The sequence below is a fragment of the Saccoglossus kowalevskii genome, chromosome 22, assembly GCF_978046115.1.
Source record: "Saccoglossus kowalevskii chromosome 22, keSacKowa6.1, whole genome shotgun sequence".
Classification (NCBI taxonomy): Eukaryota; Metazoa; Hemichordata; class Enteropneusta; family Harrimaniidae; genus Saccoglossus; species Saccoglossus kowalevskii.
In genome coordinates, this window is record NC_140662.1 from 1,762,747 (window position 1) to 1,779,535 (window position 16,789).

The 16,789-nt window shown below is 36.0% G+C and overlaps 1 protein-coding gene across 1 annotated transcript in view; it reads left to right on the top strand.

Moving 5' to 3' along the window:
- Positions 1–4,725: 4,725 nt before the first annotated feature.
- The window catches only part of LOC102810291 (A-type potassium channel modulatory protein DPP6-like), a 149,221-nt gene continuing 137,157 nt past the window's right edge, over positions 4,726–16,789 (top strand). Inside the window, exons 1-2 of the mRNA XM_085496111.1 lie at positions 4,726–4,770; positions 5,833–5,937. Of these exons, the coding sequence (XP_085352237.1) occupies positions 4,726–4,770; positions 5,833–5,937 (150 nt within the window). The remainder of the gene's footprint in view (positions 4,771–5,832; positions 5,938–16,789) is intronic.

Consider the following 16,789-nt stretch of genomic DNA (forward strand, 5'->3'; position numbering starts at 1 on the left):
GGGGTAACTATTGGTGAACATATTCTATGAGGACGGGTCTACCCCGTTTTGATGGGTAACTATTGGTTAACATATTCTATGAGGACGGGTGGACCCCGTTTTGTTGGGGTAACTATTGGTGAACTTATTCCATGAGGACGGGTCTACCCCGTTTTGATGGGTAACTATTGGTTAACATATTCTATGAGGACGGATAGACCCCGTTTTGTTGGGGTAACTATTGGTGAACATATTCTATGAAGACGGGTGGACCCCGTTTTGTTGGGTAACTATTGGTGAACATATTCTATGAGGACGGATAGACCCCGTTTTGTTGCGGTAACTATTGGTGAACATATTCTATGAGGACGGATAGACCCCGTTTTGTTGCGGTAACTATTGGTGAACATATTCTATGAGGACGGATAGACCCCGTTTTGTTGGGGTAACTATTGGTGAACATATTCTATGAGGACGGGTCTACCCCGTTTTGATGGGTAACTATTGGTTAACATATTCTATGAGGACGGGTGGACCCCGTTTTGTTGGGGTAACTATTGGTGAACATATTCTATGAGGACGGGTCTACCCCGTTTTGATGGGTAACTATTGGTTAACATATTCTATGAGGACGGGTGGACCCCGTTTTGTTGGGGTAACTATTGGTGAACTTATTCCATGAGGACGGGTCTACCCCGTTTTGATGGGTAACTATTGGTTAACATATCCTATGAGGACTGGTGGACCCCGTTTTGTTAGGTAACTATTGGTGTGAATATATTCTATGAAAAAGGGAGGACCCCGTTTTGTTGGGGTAACTATTGGAGTGATTATATCCTATGAGGACTGGTCGACCCCGTTTTGTTGGGTAATTATTGGTGTGAATATATTCTGTGAGGACGGGTGAACCCCGTTTTGTTGGGGTAACTATTGGTGAACTTATTCCATGAGGACGGGTAGACCCCGTTTTGTTGGGGTAACTATTGGTTAACATATTCTATGAGGACGGATAGACCCCGTTTTGTTGGGGTAACTATTGGTGAACATATCCTATGAGGACAGGTGGACCCTGTTTTGTTGGGGTAACTATTGGTTAACATATTCTATGAGGACGGATAGACCCCGTTTTGTTGGGGTAACTATTGGTGAACATATCCTATGAGGACTGGTGGACCATGTTTTGTTTGGTAACTTGGGGTGAATATATTCTATGACGACGGGTGGACCCCGTTTTGTTGGGGTAACTATTGGTGAACTTATTCCATGAGGACGGGTAGACCCCGTTTTGTTGGGGTAACTATTGGTTAACATATTCTATGAGGACGGATAGACCCCGTTTTGTTGGGGTAACTATTGGTGAACATATCCTATGAGGACAGGTGGACCCTGTTTTGTTTGATAACTTGGGGTGAATATATTCTATGACGACGGGTGGACCCCGTTTTGTTGGGGTAACTATTGGTGAACATATTCTATGAGGACGGGTGGACCCTGTTTTGTTGGGGTAACTATTGGTTAACATATTCTATGAGGACGGGTGGACCCTGTTTTGTTGGGGTAACTATTGGTTAACATATTCTATGAGGACGGATAGACCCTGTTTTGTTGGGGTAACTATTGGTGAACATATTCTATGAGGACGGGTGGACCCTGTTTTGTTGGGGTAACTATTGGTGAACATATTCTATGAGGACGGGTGGACCCTGTTTTGTTGGGGTAACTATTGGTGAACATATTCTATGAGGACGGGTGGACCCTGTTTTGTTGGGGTAACTATTGGTTAACATATTCTATGAGGACGGATAGACCCCGTTTTGTTGGGGTAACTATTGGTGAACATATCCTATGAGGACGGGTCTACCCCGTTTTGATGGGTAACTATTGGTTAACATATTCTATGAGGACGGGTGGACCCCGTTTTGTTGGGGTAACTATTGGTGAACTTATTCCATGAGGACGGGTGGACCCTGTTTTGTTGGGGTAACTATTGGTGAACATATTCTATGAGGACGGGTGGACCCTGTTTTGTTTGGTAACTTGGGGTGAATATATTCTATGACGACGGGTGGACCCCGTTTTGTTGGGGTAACTATTGGTGAACATATTCTATGAGGACGGGTGGACCCTGTTTTGTTGGGGTAACTATTGGTGAACATATTCTATGAGGACGGGTGGACCCTGTTTTGTTGGGTAACTATTGGTGAACATATTCTATGCTATGCGAACAAGTGGTATACTTTTTGTCCATAAGCACATAAATAGTGTGTAGAGTGACTAAAGGCTGAATGCAGTAATGGTTTATGTCTTTGAATAATCAATGAATTTCTGTGGTATTGCAAAATGTATTCTATTTTTAATAGTTATAAATTTACATAATTGAATACATCTGTGCAAAATGGGAGAATTTTCGAGAGCGGATATAATATGTAAACTTTGTTAGTCAATCAGTTCATGGTGATATGGACTGTACCAAACTATTTAGTCAATGCAAGAGGGGACGATACATTGAATAGTAACTACTATGATTCATTCAAATATGAACAATATTCGAAGTATGGATGTCACATATGGACAATGATTTAGGCAGCACGTCATTATACAGTAGTAACCATTGGACGCACTTCCCTGCAATTGGTAAGAATAGATTGGCGCTAGTATGCTGGAGATCCATTTGGCAAAAATTGTATTATGACAATAACATTGTGTTTGGTCTATGCGTCACATGGCAATGGATACGTTCCAATATATCGAAGACTTGAATCTAAGTCTGAATATGAATCTTCATATCATGGCATTACGTCGTCGCCAGCTCCAACATATTACACATTCCTGATCTATGAATGGTATGTGGTATTGAGCAGAGACTTGGAAGTTCTGACTTCAAGCCTAATTCAGCATTCTAGTGGTTGATACCTACAATTGTCAATTATAGATTTGCTGCCTCAAAACAGACTGCCGATATTTATTTGCAGACATTCGGTATGAGGAACTTGCGACGATAGTGTTAAATATCAAATAAAAGAAAGATTAAAACTTAGTCTATTCTTTTATTGGCCCGAGGGTAAAATAAACACTTTTGACGAAGTGTACAGCGAAAATAGGAAAGCTGTACTTTTTATAAATATATTATATACAAAATTGACCAAAAAAACACCAAGGCCAAGTTTACTCCCAATGGTTGTAAATGCAAGGGCGATATGATTTTCAAGGACGCGAGTCGTTTGGATAATATGTTTCCTTTTACGAGTTCGTTGCATCATAGAAGGTAGGACATGGTTGTACGTTAAAAAATGTTCTGTTGAAATAAAGCATGCCACTCCTATTCAGCACGGTTTGGTTGTAGTAATTTTACGTCACTATACGTAATAACACTAACATAAATACATATGCGTATCAGCGATTCCGTGACAAATGGCTGTCGACGATTCGATAGACATACGGGATATCTGTATTACGAGCGTACGTCGATATAATATGTCTGGACTTGCGATTCTCAATGTGAAAGGCACAGTCGAGAGAGAGAGACTGTGAATGAAATTATATCGATGTGGAGGGCGTCCGGACAGGGGGGGGGGCAAACTCAGAAGATCGTTCATGTTATGAGCAATTGTCGGTCTAACATGACTAAAAGGGCTAATTTTGGTGTGGAAAAAGCACATTTTTGGTAAAATTTTTGAGAAGAAGAGTTTTGGATGATATAGCGTCATTGCTGCAGTCTCTTGGCTTTCTCTTGACATCGGAAACATGTTACATTTATGTTTAGTCAAACAGTGACAAGTAATTAAACTGTCACATACATTGGTACATGTACCTCCAAACAGTCCAGTAAAATGCTGACATCTAGGTTGGTAATATACAATACACATGCTGCTTGAAACGATGTTTACAAATAGTGCTTCATTTAATAACGTGGGCCTGGTATTAAAAATGTACGGATGACTGCACAGTAATAATTTAAACTCAATTCATTAGAATATTATAGGTTATATAATAACGTATCCTAATAGTACTTGATTTGTGTTTTTGTAAGTGTACTAAATATAACATTATCAAAATTTAAAATGCAAAGATAGTAGGCGAACAAAGCGGTAAATTAAATTTGAATTTGTTAAAAATGGGTCTGTAATGTGACGCCTTTTCTGTTTCAAGTTAGTAGTGGGAATTGCAAAGGCATTATATCTATACAAAGTCTAAGCAAAGTTTTCGTGAATTTCATCTAGTATAAATATAATTAACGGTTGTCATGAATGGCGCCACCATTTCAAAGCATGGATTAAATAAATATTCAAATAAGGAATGGTTTACATACATATATTTTAAATTGCTCTTCAGTCGGAGCCATCGACTTTTTTGTTGATCCGCAGAGCGCCCCCATGTGGCGAACTATAAAACCTGTCTGTCGCTGTTGTTTAAAAGAAACAATGAAACGACCATACGTTCGATATCGGATCAATGAGTTGCTGATAAAAAGCACCATAGACCTATTGTATAGGGCCGGTGTGTACGTAAATACTCATATGGGCATTTAAAGTACGATTCTGAAATAAATCTCTCGATGACTACGTGAAAAACATTGGTGTAACCACTGAGCCAATCAAAACAGTTGTTATATGTGGTAGAGTTGGGCGGTCGAATGGGATCGGTGTTTTTCTGCTGGCGGTCGACTGTCCGTCAGTTTACTTTAATTTCCCGGATTTGTGATTTAATTTACCTGTGTCGACATTGCATGATATGCTTCAAGCAATCATGAAACACCAAGAAGACCAAGAAGAATTCCTCGAAGAATCAAAAGTAACTATTTTATGCCGTTTAATGTTTCACTAACCCCGTGGCCCTATTATGACCTCTGACCTTGTAGCGGTACTTTCAATGTTTTCATTGTCAGATAGTGTGACCTGGCCATGATTTGTTTTCTTTTTGAAATAGGTACTAGTATGTCATAGTTATGTCTTAAGGCGGGGCTTACGATACGTACTCACTTTTATAGTTGGCTTCTTTAAATTCTGTCTTTGTCGAATTCATTCTGCTGATTAACACTGCTTATCGGAGGTAACATATTATATGTAATAATTTCATCGTGCAAGTGGTATGTTTGTTCTCCCTATATAATAATGGTCTAGTCCTGGGCTCGTTTAGAGTTTTTCACTATTCATCTTCGGTTATTGTGACCATGAGCGGTTGTCAATATCTTTTTAGCTGTCACTTATATTGTTTTTATTGATCGCCGGCGTTAATTTTTGTGGCAGTTTACGTTTAAACTTCTCCAAATTCCCGACACTGCAATCTGTGTAGAAGTTCACTACTGGACGTATTCCACAGTTTGTTGTCATATTCCAGGTTGCGTCTTTCCCACCGTACTCCACATGCCGGAAATACCAAGACAGTGCGCACAATTGTATCCAGAAGGCGGATGGCGCCTGCCGTCACATGGTTAAACTGAGCTGATCGTAATTAGGCCACGGGAGCCATTTACCTTAATGTATTCTCCCATTTAGAAGGCAATTGGTTTATAAACACAACGAGGATCTACTCCACTGACGAAGAGAACTCAGTTTTTGGATGTGGTGATCATTGTGACTGCACACACTGCTAGCTTCATTGCTTAATACTTGCTTCATTTCACATCAGTTATGATCCATATAGCTCAGACATCGATGCCTGAAGTATGTATAATCCTTATAATCCTATCCATTTTAAGCACTAATCACTCTAATTAACCTAATTAATATAATTATTAATGTCTGATTTTCATTCTGGAATACTTCGTGTGTTTTTTTATCTTGCTGAATTTTATTATTTACACTATTGTCCTATTCTGCTGGCTTATTATATGTGCATGGAATCCTGTTTTAGGGCTCTGCGACGGCCTCCTACCCAGCCCGATCTGAACAAAAGCAGCAGCAGCAACAACAGCAAGGAACTGGCAAAGGTCAACCACTTTCTATAGAGGATTGGGAGGTTGGTTCCAACTTTCTCTATTGGCAACTTTTTTTTTGATAATATATTGACATTGACATATATTGAATAGTGGCTGTGAGTGTGTTTGTACACAGTGAGTATGGTTTATAACACTGCTAAGTGATAGCTTGCTGCATTCTAATGACTGCCACTACATGTATCTAATGACTGTGAATGGTGCACATAGGGTCACAATTGTTATGTTTTTCTTGTTGTTATGACAAACTAACTCTGCTATTGAACTGTATTGACTTATTTAATTAGTTCTGTTACCTTTCCTTTTGCCACATGCAATCTCTACCATGATGTTAAGTGACCTACTTTCTCTTATTACTTGTTCATTAATTGTCTGATAATAAATGTTGTAATTAATGACCGGAAACTTTTAATTAATTTAAGCTTTTTGCTGTCATATGATTCAAATTGATTTGTTAGATTAATTATTGATGTATTACGGGTGTTCTTATGAAGGATGCATTTTAGTGCTTTGAGAAAGTTCAGTAATGATAACTAGCTTTTACTACTTACAAAGATACAATACTTACTCTGAGCCACATTTATTATGAATTTTGTTATGTTAATTAGAAAATCTATAAAAGGTATTTATCTCCATGGAAACCGTCTAGTGTTGTAAGCTTTATTTATATAAAATATAATAACTTTATTGACATTATTCATTTTGAATAGAACATAGTCAAATGCTATTCTAAAAAAAAAAAAAAACATTACTGGGCTCTCAAATATAAATAAAAAATATAAACTGCAAATGTTTAATATATACACCAACGTATTTAACATCTTAACAAATTGAAATGGGAATTTAAAAACAACATAGTTCAATCACAAAGTGAATTTTTTTCTTAATCCTATGGGTATGTAATGTGTGCAGTAAATGCTACATATACTATTCACTAGGTTTTAGTTTGGTTATTCTCACTCTGAAATCCTATAAATTAAATTCATATGTTTATGAAATTACAAAATATATCATTGTTTCAGTGAATTTACAATCCAATAAATATAATCAAATAAAAATAGTGAAATTAAATATTATTGAAAATTGATTTTATTTCAGTGACTGAGTGTAGTATTCCTAACATGGATTTCTCTTTTTCTTTTCAAACTTTATCATTCAAGACACACGGTATCACTGATTCCTTGTGGGCTGTTAATTAGTTTTATTAAGTCATTCACTCTTCACTCATAGAATAACAAATTGTACTATAAGCACATGTATCACTATTTCTTTAAAAATATTTTCTTACTTTCACAACTCACATTTAGCCTGTAGGTGAATACAATAATGTTAAAGTGTCTGTGAAATGCTTGCTACCCTGATGTCAAAAATCAATCATGTTAAAATTATCACAGTTTATATATCTGAGCACAAAATAAATATTTTTATAAAAAAAAAAAAGGGTTTTATAGTTGCTGTCTACTACCAGTCATTTATTGCATGTCACAACAAGACTCCCCATTAGCCCTTATTTGCATATAAGTATTTCGCTGGTGATGTCAGTCACCAGGGTACATTGCTGCTCATCATAGACATGGTAGTGAGACTGTAACACGGTTCTGGAAAACACGTCAGATTCCAATTTATTGTCTATGAACTTTTAAATAATCTAAAATAAACTTCCACTATTTAGGTATTATTAATAAGGTAACAACTTGATTCATTTACAGGAGACCATTTTTGCATGTATTAATTTCGCAACCTGTCATCATGGCTTACAATGGTGTGTTTTGAGTTTGCTCTTTGATCCATATAAATAAACATGAAACTCATCTATGGTAAGAGAAATAGAAGAAGAACAAAGTTTGTTCAATTAAATGTTTGATTCATTTTGATTCAGTAGGAATTGTCTTGTTACGATCACTGTGTGATCGCTGGTACCTACCTTCATACAGGTAACTACGGTAACACATGCATGCATTTAATAGAGCCATAACGACTCCACCAAAACATTAACTTAAATCAATTTACCTATGGCATAAATGCTTTTGTTGATATTGTCTAATATTGTAACACACATTCGGTAGATGGAAATTTGATTTGTTAAAAATGTTACTGAACTTTATTTTTGTAATCAGTTTTTAATTTCACCTGCCAACGAATGCCACTTGGTAGGCAGCTATCTTAGATTAGTGATTAGGATATTGACTGTGCATAGGTATGCAGTATAATGCCGTATGAAGACCAATTCAGTAAAGTTTTGCCCCAGGAAATAATATGACAGACATTTTTACACCATATTTAATTAATCTTCACATATTTTAATAATTCCCAGACAACAAAATCATGATTTTCATCTTATTCTCATACTAAGAGCTTTTATGGTATTCAGTGCATGGTATTCCCCCCTGCCCCCTCTGTCTGACATTTGATGATTCAGTTTCACTTCTGAAGAAATCAGAAACCTGGAACCAGTCTATTACAACAGGAAGGCTACAACAACAATCTTTTTTTCAATTTTGAAGTTGATTACTATTTAGTTTATTTTTTATTTTTTTTATAAATGTCCAATTCAGGGCAGCAGAAACCCAAAACATAAATTTGTATGTAGGTGGGCATTTATTTCACAGGTACTTAAAATATGGACTACCATAGAGAAGTAGTGAAAAGGTTTCAGTGTTAACATGATGTTTATGTACTTGGACATTTTGACTGATTTATGGTAAACTTGTGGTAGAGAATTAGCCAGATGGTACTTTGTGATTGTCTCAGCTGAGCTATGACACTAATGGACATCTGATATCCACACTTCATCTCATAAAATATTTAGGATTCTGAAATGTTATTTAAATTAACACTGCTCAAGCTCTGTAACAGTTGACCTTTGCAACTGACATCCACTCCAACCATTTACTCCATTTATACTCCATTTAGTTACCTGGTAACTGTAGTGTATAGGTACATGTATTATATTCCATTCAATATCATCTGTTAACATCTAGTCAAATATCACCTGGTAACTGTGGTGTATAGGTATTATATTCCATTCTAGTAAAATATCATCTGGTAACTGTGGTGTATAGATATTATATTCCATTTTAGTAAAATATCACCTGGTAACTGTGGTGTATAGGTATTATATTCCATTCTAGTAAAATATCACCTGGTAACTGTGGTGTATAGGTATTATTCCATTTTAGTAAAATATCACCTGGTAACTGTGGTGTATAGGTATTATATTCCATTCTAGTAAAATATCACCTGGTTACTGTGGTGTATAGGTATTATATTCCATTCTAGTAAAATATCACCTGGTAACTGTGGTGTATAGGTATTATATTCCATTCTAGTAAAATATCACCTGGTAACTGTGGTGTATAGGTATTATATTCCATTCTAGTAAAATATCACCTGGTAACTGTGGTGTATAGGTATTATATTCCATTCTAGTAAAATATCATCTGGTAACTGTGGTGTATAGGTATTATATTCCATTCTAGTAAAATATCATCTGGTAACTGTGGTGTATAGGTATTATATTCCATTCTAGTCAGATATCGCCTGATAACTGTGGTGTATAGGTATTATATTCCATTTTAGTAACATATCACCTGGTAACTATGGTGTATAAGTATTATATTCCATTCTAGTCAGATATCACCTGATAACTGTGGTGTATAGGTATTATATTCCATTTTAGTAAAATATCACCTGGTAACTATGGTGTATAAGTATTATATTCCATTTTAGTCAGATATCACCTGATAACTGTGGTGTATAGGTATTATATTCTATTCTAGTAAAATATCACCTGGTTACTGTGGTGTATAAGTATTATATTCCATTCTAGTAAAATATCATCTGGTAACTGTGGTGTATAGGTATTAAATTCCATTCTAGTCAAATATCACTTGGTAACTGTGGTGTATAAGTATTATACTCCCATCATAATGTTGTCTTAGCTACAATTGAAATGACTAAATCAATTTACAAAATTGTCATCGAGTTCATCCAATTACATCAATATGGCTGCTTGTTGCTATGACAACCTTTTTAAATGGTCTTAGAATCCCGCCACTACAAAGCATTATTTATGAAATGGCTTCAATAAAGAGATGACCTTCCATTTATTGCTATTAAATTATTCATAGTCATTTGAGCATGCTCTGTTGCGATGTGCTCCTTTCCGTTCCTGAGGGACTTCATAGTTTTAATTAAATTTAACAACTTTTTACATTTATATGCGTAGCATTCTGTGAATTGGCGCCAGCTGCTATCTCAGTTTGGAGGTATTAGACAGCTGCTATCTCTTAAGGGATAAGCAAGTATACTGTCTGTGTTAAAATATGCTGTGTTCATTTTTAGTGCCTTCAGCATAATGGTCTGTTGAAGTATAGGGTGACAGATCCTGAATGAGATGTAATAGACAAGGGTTCCTCAGAACATTGTAGAATATGGCCCAACTCTATATCATTGGATAAGCAATGGAATTTAATTATCATAACAATGGGCACAGGGTAGATGAAATACATAATGGTATCCAAATTAAGCATTTTATACTGTGGTTAATTTTAAATAATTATTTACTTTTATTGCAGAGCATAAATAATTAAATAATCAACTAACTAAATAAATAAATAAAAAAAATAACTTAATAAATAAATAAATAAATAAATAAATAAATAAATAAAAAAAAAAAGTAAATAAATATGTCTATGATGCAGAAACAGCAGGTATTCAGGAATCTAAGGTCTTGTGCTTTGTAAGTTATACAACTACTTGTATATTCATAATAATATGATGACATTGTGGAATCACAATGCATAGCAATTCAATTAAGTATGTATGGAGTACCTAACATATTGCCTGCTGGGTAATCACTAATGGGCCCTAAGAGTACCTAACATATTGCCTGCTGGGTAATCACTAATGGGCCCTAAGAGTACCTAATGCATTGCCTGCTGGGTAATCACTAATGGGCCCTAAGAGTACCTAATGCATTGCCTGCTGGGTAATCACTAATGGGCCCTAAGAGTACCTAATGCATTGCCTGCTGGGTAATCACTAATGGGCCCTAAGAGTACCTAATGCATTGCCTGCTGGGTGATCACTAATGGACCCGAGGAGTACCTAATACATTGCCTCCCGGGTAATCACTAATGGGCTCTAGGAGTACCTAATGCATTGCCTGCTGGGTAATCAATAATGGGCCCTAGTAGTACCTAATATATTGCCTGCTGGGTAATCACTAATGGGCCCTAAGAGTACCTAATGCATTGCCTGCTGGGTGATCACTAATGGACCCGAGGAGTACCTAATACATTGCCTGCTGGGTAATCACTAATGGGCTCTAGGAGTACCAAATGCATTGCCTGCTGGGTAATCACTAATGGGCCCTAGAAGTACCTAATGCATTGCCTGCTGGGTAATCACTAATGGGCTCTAGGAATACCTAATGCATTGCCTGCTGGGTAATCACTAATGGGCCCTAGGAGTACCTAATGCATTGCCTGCTGGGTAATCACTAATGGGCCCTAGGAGTACCTAATGCATTGCCTGCTGGGTAATCACTAATGGGCCCTAGGAGTACCTAATGCATTGCCTGCTGGGTAATCACTAATGGGCTCTAGAAGTACCTAATACATTGCCTGCTGGGTAATCACTAATGGGCCCGAGAAGTACCTAATACATTACATACTGGGTAATCACTAATGGGCCCTAGGAGTACCAAATGTATTGCCTGCTGGGTAATCACTAATGGGCCCTAGGAGTACCTAATGCATTGCCTGCTGGGTAATCACTAATGATCTCTAGGAGTACCTAATGCATTGCCTGCTGGGTAATCACTAATGGGCCCTAGAAGTACCTAATACATTACATGCTGGGTAATCACTAATGGGCCCTAAGAGTACCTAATGCATTGCCTGCTGGGTAATCACTAATGGGCTCTAGGAGTACCTAATGCATTGCCTGCTGGGTAATCACTAATGGGCCCTAGAAGTACCTAATACATTACCTGCTGGGTAATCACTAATGGGCTCTAGAAGTACCTAATACATTACCTGCTGGGTAATCACTAATGGGCCCTAGAAGTACCTAATACATTACCTGCTGGGTAATCACTAATGGGCTCTAGGAATACCTAACATATTGCCTGCTGGGTAATCACTAATGGGCCCTAGGAGTACCTAATGCATTGCCTGCTAGGTAATCACTAATCAATTCTGATTTTTGGTATGAAGATTCCTTATTGGTTGAAAATGATAATTTATTCAACAGAAGTGATTCATCAAAAAATCGGGAAATTGGGTCAAAAAAGCTGAAAATTGATATTTTCGTCAATTTCTCAAAAAATGTCAGTCAGATTGACTTGCTATTAAGCATGTAGGTACCTTGGCTGGTCCTCTGTGTAGCTTGTTGATGTGGTAGCATTATCTTCAATTTATCTATTTTTAGTGAATTTCTTCTTTTTTTATTTTTTTTTGTCCAAATCATAATTTTTGAGAGATTTCATGTCAACCATAAAGTGGAGTTATGCTATTTTTTTTGGCAGAAATACTATTTTCAAGAATTTTTTTCAAACTGCTAGATTGTTAGTTTTAATTTGAGGTGTGAAGGTTCTTTATTGGTTGAAGATGGTAATTTGTTCAAAAGGTGTTGATTGCAAATATTACGTCATATTGACTTCATATTAAGCATGCAGGTACATGGGCTAATACTGTGTCTTGTAGATGTTGTGGTTTTATCTTCAATTTTTTGTTGTTAGTGATTTTGTTCTATATATTTTTTGTCCAAAACAAAACTTTTGAACTTTATATATGGCAGGTTGGTATCTGGGCTAGTTCTCTGTGAGACAGAATAAACACAAAAAGACTACATGAACAAGGATTAGACAATTCATACAGTGATCACCCACATACAGCATTGCTGACTACACTGCTTGCTTAAAGCAATACCAATTTGTTGTGAAATTTTCTAATTTCAGCTACAAAATTTAACACATACAGATTTATCTTGGCCTTGACACACTTGAGCAAGTATTGTATACTATACATGTACTTCTAATTTGTTGCTCGGCTAATAATTACCGAGCCTATTTTTTGTTGGGGTGCCTAACGCTTTTAGGTTCATAGTTAGAGTGTACATCTCTTAAGCGGCTGTCCTTCAGCAAATGATTTAGCCCAGGCATTTTTCGTGACAAAATCCGAAACTACCGATATTTGTTTTTACGCAATCTGGGAAGTCTAAATTACTAAACGAAGTACAGAAGGACAAAGCTGAAATATCCAAGAACCAACACATACCCCAAATTACATCTTAAAAGTAAATATTCTATTTGTATATTTTATGTCTAACCGAACCGGACGTGAGAATTTGATACTACTCTAAATATCCAAACATATAAGGTAGTCAGTCAGGTAGTAATAATCTGTTAGTAATATGGGATAATTACGAGGATACTGCAAATTATGCATTAAGACAGTACAGCAGGAGTATTGATGCGACCACGTACTCTCTAAGTGCATACTTGCGGTATCCTTGTAATAACCTTATTATTATTATGTATGTACATATTTCCCTCCTAGGAATACATCATGGGAATGCCGAAACCCAAAAGATTTAGAACAGATTTAACAAACTTCTTTGTTTGTGGTTCAGTGAAACCCTTGGGGCAGCCATGTTTGTTTTTTATTATTAGAGGACGCTTACACGCGCAATCGTTCCATATTTGGAATTTGTGTTTCCTAATATGGTAGAATGAGAATACCCAGTGAATACTGCAAAATTACGGCACGCTGTAACTATGGCTTTACTGTGACAGATGTATAATAATTAGCCCCCGCCGGATCTGAAGCTTTTTCTAGCCGTTACCAGCTTTTTCTCAGACATGTTATCCAGTTTTGTTCAAAGTTGGTACAGGGACAGGTAATTGTTCACAAGTTATTTATTTGGCTTTCTGAGACAATTTATATTTTTTTACCCCATCCCCCCAAATTATTCCACATCAATTCTGAACAATTAATAACAAGATTTTAGTACAGCTCATAATGAATAAATTCACTCTGACACAAACCCAGTTCAATATCAGTTTTAAATTATTTTCTGTGCAGGGGCTATGACATGACATGTCATGTCATGTTTTCAAATATTTTGAAGTATTTACAGTACATTTTCTAATTTTAATATTTTGAGTATTTTGGTAATTTTCAGTAAAAATAAATATTTGTGATGTCTATTTGAAAACCATATGTAAGGTATCATAGACCAAGTGTGGGGTTCTATCAGCAATAGAAGGTTACTTATATTTTTACAAAACATGTGTCCTGCTATTGCCATACAAACTGTTACAAACACTAATTATTAAATTTATCCTTTTAATTCATGATGTTCCAAAAATAATTTAAAATTCATTCTATTTATTTGTGCTCTAACTTCTTATTGCATAATATGATATGGAAATTATTAATTTTAATCATTAATCATTAATCTCAAGAATTGAGAAACAATGGATGTGTCATGTTTATTAAATTATATTTGTTATATATTATAAGTCGGTCTCATTCCGTCTGTCTGACCTTTCGTCCATCCATCCATACATCCATCCGTCGATCCGAGTCGATGCTGACTGGCAGCCATTTTGTTTTTTGAAAATGTGGTGTCTTATGCATGCTTTGTCAGTTTTTGTCCAGATTTGGTATATACATTATACATGTTAGGATACATGTCTATGATGATTTACTTCGCCATTGGATCTTTGAAAATGTGGTATTTTGTACATGCTTTATCAGTTTTTGTTCAATTTTGATACATATATTGTGCATTTTAGATTACATGTCCATGACAATTTGTTTTACAATCTGATCAAAGATGTCTGACTGGCAGCCATCTTCCTTTTTGACCATACTACTGGATGCTGCCGTAAGTTCGCCCATCCGAAAAATCGTCCTGGGCGATTTCATAGGTGGGCCCTTATTTGGGGTTCAAAATTTAAAAATAATTATATTTTTTGGGGACTTATATTTTATATTTTCATTGAAAAATCCACCTACACTGACTTTCAACACCGGCAGTTGGACCACCCAAAACGAAAGAAAATTTGATATATTTTTTTTCTTGCTGGATTGAAAAGTACAATGTCACCCAGCGCATCTTTCTCCGAAAAATCATATTTAACAAAATGACTATTTTGAACTGTAGGCATTAATCAGCGATTCTGCCAGTGATGGAGAGATAGAATCTAGGTCAGGGGACTGAGCCCATATGGCGGCGCCATAGATGGCTGTACAATCACTCTTCTTTTTCTCCGCATCAAATGGAGATCAAGTCTAGCGAGCTCTGCCTGGATCGCCTGCTTTTTTTAGCTCCGCTGTCGACTTTGTCGAGCGGAGCTTATCATATGAGTGATTGTCCGTCGTCCGTGTCAATGTTTTACTTTTTCGACTTCTTCTTGAAAACTACAAGCCTGAATGCTTTGATACTTGGTGTATATGTACCATGGGTAGACCTCTCTTAGGTTTGTTCATTTCATGTTGATATCTTCAATTCTCTAATTTTGGTGAATATTTTTGTCATTTTTGGTAAAAAGTGATATTTTCGACTTCTTGTTAAAAAATGCAAGTGCAATTGCTTTGATATTACATATATAGGTACTACATGTGGACCTCTCTCAGATTTGTTTATTTTGTAATGATATCTTTAATTCTCTAATTTTGGTGAATATTTTTATCATTTTTGGTAAAAAGTGATATTTTCGACTTCTTGTTAAAAACCGCAAGTCCAATTGCTTTGATACTACATATATAGGTACTACATGTGGACCTCTCTCAGATTTGTTCATTTCGTGATGATATCTTCAATTCTCTAATTTTGGTGAATATTTTTGTAATTTTTGGTAAAAAGTGATATTTTCGACTTCTTGTTAAAAACCACAAGTCCGATTGCTTTGATATTACATATATAGGTACTGCATGTGGACCTCTCTCAGATTTGTTCATTTTGTGATGATGTCTTCAATTCTTTAATTTTGGTGAATATTTTTGTAATTTTTGGTAAAAAGTGATATTTTCGACTTCTTATTAAAAACCAATAGTTCAATTGCTTTGATATTACATATTTAGATTCTACATGTAGACCTTTCTCAGATTTGTTCATTTCGTGATGATATCTTCGATTCTTTAATTTTGGTGAATATTTTTGTCATTTTTGGTAAAAAGTGATATTTTCGACTTCTTGTAAAAAACCAATAGTCCGATTGCTTTGATATTACATATATAGGTACTACATGTGGACCTCTCTCAGATTTGTTCATTTTGTGATGATATCTTCAATTCTCTAATTTTGGTGAATATTTTTGTAATTTTTGGTAAAAAGTGATATTTTTGACTTCTTGTTAAAAACCAAAGGTTCAATTGCTTTGATATTACACATATAGATACTACATGTAGACCTTTCTCAGATTTGTTCATTTCGTGATGATATCTTCAATTCTCTAATTTTGGTGAATATTTTGGTCATTTTTGATAGAAAGTGATATTTTCGACTTCTTGTTAAAAACTGTAAGTCCGATTGCTTTGATACTATACATATTGTTCATTTTCTAATGATGTCTTCAGTTCTTTAATTGAAATGTGCATTGCTAACAGCGGAGCTATCTCAGCCGATAGGCTGCTTGTTCCTGTCCGGGTTTCTAGCTTGGGTTGTGCCTCTGCCCGGCATCCGACATTGTAGCTGGTAGGATAAGTTTTCCTTGTCATTTTTACCCTCGTGTCGTTTTCCCCTTTGTTGTGTAGTATTTTTCACAACAAAGAAATAAAACCCTGGCAACGTAGCTTATTAACTTGTTGGTTTTCGTTACATCTCCTTTCCTACTGTAATTCGCTTCCGTCATGCAAGTCG